Source organism: Gymnoscopelus microlampas, assembly GCF_963454915.1.
Source record: "Gymnoscopelus microlampas genome assembly, chromosome: 5".
NCBI classification, from domain to species: domain Eukaryota; kingdom Metazoa; phylum Chordata; class Actinopteri; order Myctophiformes; family Myctophidae; genus Gymnoscopelus; species Gymnoscopelus microlampas.
The window spans coordinates 11,707,899-11,711,973 of NC_139942.1; the positions used below are offsets into that span (position 1 = coordinate 11,707,899).

The 4,075-nt window shown below is 50.1% G+C and overlaps 1 protein-coding gene across 1 annotated transcript; it reads right to left on the bottom strand.

Annotated features, from left to right (window-relative positions):
* Positions 1-1,877: 1,877 nt before the first annotated feature.
* Positions 1,878-3,845, bottom strand: LOC311046503 (uncharacterized protein). Its single transcript, XM_084058848.1, has 2 exons — positions 2,948-3,845; positions 1,878-2,433 (listed from the first exon to the last, which is right to left on the bottom strand). Exons 1-2 carry the CDS (start codon positions 3,768-3,770, stop codon positions 2,300-2,302), a joined length of 957 nt encoding a protein of 318 aa, XP_083914974.1. The 5' UTR covers positions 3,771-3,845; the 3' UTR covers positions 1,878-2,299.
* Between the last annotated feature and the right edge of the window lie 230 nt (positions 3,846-4,075).

Consider the following 4,075-nt stretch of genomic DNA (forward strand, 5'->3'; position numbering starts at 1 on the left):
TTCTAGAGGGTAGGAAACAGTGATAGGGTTTAGTGGGGCTCTAGGCTCAACTCTCTCCCGCTGTAGGCTGCAGGCAACACAACCCTGGTGGAACTGGCGTACCTCTCCCTCCATGCCCGGCCAGTAGAACCGCTGGCGGATCCAGCCTAAGGTACGGTCCACACCAGCATGTGCGGCAGCCTCGTGGGACTCTCTCCAGACCTCTTGACACCTGGAACTTGGGCACACAACCTGGAAGTGTTCTTCGAGTGTATGAGAGTCAATTACTTTTCGACACAAGATGTTATTTCTGACTTGCAACTTTTTCCACTGTTGGAGCAGACTCTGGGCTCTACGAGACATTGCCAAACGTTCTGGGTTGCTGGGACATGTTTGCTTCTCCACATACCTCCTGATGGTTTGAATGTCCGGGTCACCCAGCTGTGCGTCTTCCCATTCACTGCTGACCCATTCCTCTCCTCCACTAGGGGTCAGCTCAACAGCAGCCACGCTGGCAATTGGTCCAGGGGGCTCGGGGGGCTCAGCAGGGGCTGGGCACCTAGACAGTGCATCTGCATTGACATTACTCTTACCGGAGCGATACTTTATGTCGTAATCGAAGGAGGCCAGCTGGGCTACCCAACGCTGTTCTACCGCACCTAGGCGGGCTGTTTGTAGGTGGGCGACTGGGTTGTTGTCCGTATAGATGGTGAAGTGCGCCCCGGTCAGGTAATCTTTAAATTTTTCGGTTACCGCCCACTTTAGACCTAGAAGTTCCAATTTGAATGAACTATAATTGGCGTCGTTCCGCTCGGTTGGATGCAGGCTCCGGCTTGCATAAGCTACTACTCTCTCTTGCCCTTCTTGGACTTGGGCCAGGACCGCACCAAGGCCCAGGTTGCTGGCATCTGTATACACAATGAAGGGAAGGTTATAGTCAGCATAGGCTAAGACAGGGGCAGTTGTCAGTGCAGTTTTCAATGCTTCAAAGGCTTTCTGACATTCTGGGGACCACTTTACTTTCCAGGACTTGGTGGCCCGATCGACTGGAATTCCTGTCAGTAACGCATTGAGGGGGCGGGCGACCTTAGCAAACCCAGACACAAAACGTCTATAATAACCAGCTAGGCCTAGGTATGCTCGAACCTGACCTACAGTACCAGGGACTGGCCAATTTGAGACTGCTGAGATTTTGCCTGGGTCTGGTCTTACCCCATCACGATCTACTACATGGCCCAAGAATTTAACTTCTTTTTGGAGGAGCCTGCATTTGTCCATCCTCACCTTCAGCCCGTGCTGCTGGAGGCGCTCAAAAACTTTGTCTAGGTGTTGTAAGTGGGAAGCAAAGTCAGGGGAATAAATTATGATGTCATCTAAATATACTAATAAGGAATCTGTCACCTGTCCGCTTAGGCACTGTTGCATCAAGCGCTGAAATGTGGCCGGGGCGTTGCAGAGTCCGAAGGGCATGCGCTCAAACTCAAACAGGCCCAGGGGAGTGGTGAAAGCTGTCTTTTCTCTGTCTCGGGGGTCCATCTCAACCTGCCAGTAACCGCTGGCCAAGTCAAGAGTAGAGAACCACTCAGCTCGGGTCAAGTTGGTCAGGGTCTCCTCGATTCGAGGCAGGGGGAAAGCATCTTTATGGGTTACAGCATTTAATTTTCTATAATCCACACAAAATCTCCAACTGTTGTCTTTCTTTTTAACTAGCACTATAGGTGCTGCCCATGGGCTGCAACTTTCCTTGATCACTCCTTTTGTCAACATTTCTGCAAGCATAGTTTTGACTTCCTTATACATGAGAGGAGGAAGGGGGCGGTACCTCTCTTTGATGGGGGCTGCGTCGCCGGTATGGATGCGGTGTTGCACCAGGTCGGTCCGTCCAAAGTCCTCTTCGTCTCTGGCAACTACTCGCTCCCATTTAAGGAACAGGGCATGCAATTCCTCCTTCTGCTCTGCAGACAGATTAGATTTGTTAGTCATTTCGATCACCTCTTTTGGTAGGCCTCGGCTCTCCTGGTCACAGGTAACATCCACCAGTCCCACATCAACAACACAGTCTTCACCCAGGGACAGATCTAAATCATGGGAACCATGTACATTAGCTTCATCCACACGGTACAATTTCCCTAGTCTCTGGAAGCGGCCTATAGACATACTGTAAGGGTGGGGGTTACATACACGGATGGGGACTCTCCCTCGTCTTACTACCGCCAATGTTCTGGCAACACCAACATTGCTGGTCTCCTGTAGTGCTTCTACCATGGCATAGTAGTCTTCTCCATTGGGGCCCATTCGAGTTCGTCCCCACACTAGCATTTCACTCCTGGGGGGTACCTTTATGGTGCCACGGCCAGCCGGCCGCACATATCCTAGGGATCCATCCTCCTCCACGGTGGCTTCCACACGACGGCAGGTTGCAAAGGCTTCTCTCCAGATCTTTGGGTTCTTGAGCTGGCGGGGAGAGAGGTCAGACCTTCCGGGCCACTTAAAGAGTGCATCCCAGCACGCTTCAACCACGTTCATGCCAATAAGCAGGGGTTTAGTGGTGTCCTCATCTTTTACAATTAGAACCCCCCGCCCCGATATCTTAATCCCGTCTATCTCAAAGTCTAATACAGCATAGCTGGTGTAAGGGATCGCAAGATTATTGGCGGCTCTCAATTTTAGAATTAAGGGGGCTCTACCAAGCTTTGCTTGTGTAAAATGTTCCTCAAATAAACTCTGGCTCATTAAAGTGACTTGTGAGCCGGAATCTAAAATGCCTTGGAGTTTTACCCCTTCAATAGTTACTTCTAGGTTTGGACATCGTCCAACAAATGCTTCAGTGGCCCTCAACTCTCCCAACCGGTTATCAACCCCTGCCCCTCGGGCCTCAGCAGCAGGGAACTCTAGTTTAACTGTGGCCTGCTCCTACAATTCCTAGCAATATGGCCTGCTCTTCCACAATGGCGACAAATGGGCCTACCCTGTTCGTCCCAGTCGTTGGCGTAAGAGGGCTGTGGGGAGTCTCTTCTGGTCTGTACAGGAGGTGGCCTGTCTCTGGGTGAGTGGAGGGGCGGTGACGTTGTAGATTGGAGGAGCGGTCGGATCTCCTTCATCAAGTCCTGGGCGAGTCCCTTCATCTGGGATTTTACATCCTCCATTATCTCCCGTTTCATGGCCTCTTTCCAGTCGGCTTCCTGTGGAGTGGGAACACGAGGGCGGACATATGAATTGTCAACTGCAGAGCAAGTTACCTCAGCTTGTGGCCGTCCATACTCTCCTTCTAGCAACAGCGCCTCCTGGCGTAATGCAGTGAAATCCTTGTCGGGGTTGCGGCGTGCATAGACCTTGATAGCCTGAGACAGAGGGCTCTCTCGTAGGCCCAGTAGCAATTGATCCCGCAGGTTAGCTGCGGAGGGAGGGCCGTCAGGGTCATGTTGCCGCAGCCTACTATGAAGTTCACGCAACCTTAGCAAGAAAGATGGCATTGACTCACTGGGGCGTTGAACACAACTAAAAAACTGTGAGCGTAGTACTGCATGGGGGGTCGTCTCATGATAAAGGGAGTCTAAATATGTGAAGACTTTTGCCACAGTATTCTTTTCCGCAGCTTCTAGTACATTAACCTGTCGTTTAGCTTCTCCAGCTAAGGCCCCAATAATGATAGCCACACCTGTAGCTTCCTCTAATGCTTGTGCTCCCAATATCCCTCTAATTTGTTCTTTCCACTCTATGTATTTAATATCATTTGCTGTTCCATTAAACTTCGGCAGCCACGGGGCACCGGGAAAAATTGGCATCATCATGTTTAAATTGAAATGAAAAAGAACTTAATTTTAAACAAAAACACCTTGCTTCAAATTTCTTTGCCTTCACTTTATATTGGTCCTGCCAACATACGCCAAATGTGGCCACCCGGCCAGACACAGGCCTGCTAAGTTATAAAGTGCAAAACGTGCTGTGTCTGAACCTTAAAAGAATAATACCGACTACGCCACCTTTTTTAGAAGAGGTATTTGGTCCTCTGAAATATCAGTCACTTAACAAGTGACATAGGCAACACAGGTTCGACCAATAATTTAAAAAGCTTTGGCAAAGAAGTATTTGAAGC

Excerpts from the sequence above, each read along its gene's own strand:
- LOC311046503 (XM_084058848.1), bottom strand. The coding sequence starts at position 3,770 with ATGATGATGCCAATTTTTCCCGGTGCCCCGTGGCTGCCGAAGTTTAAT. Across the intron at positions 2,434-2,947 it reads CAACGACTGGGACGAACAGG|CTCAAGAACCCAAAGATCTG; the intron begins GTAGGCCCATTT and ends TCTCCCCGCCAG.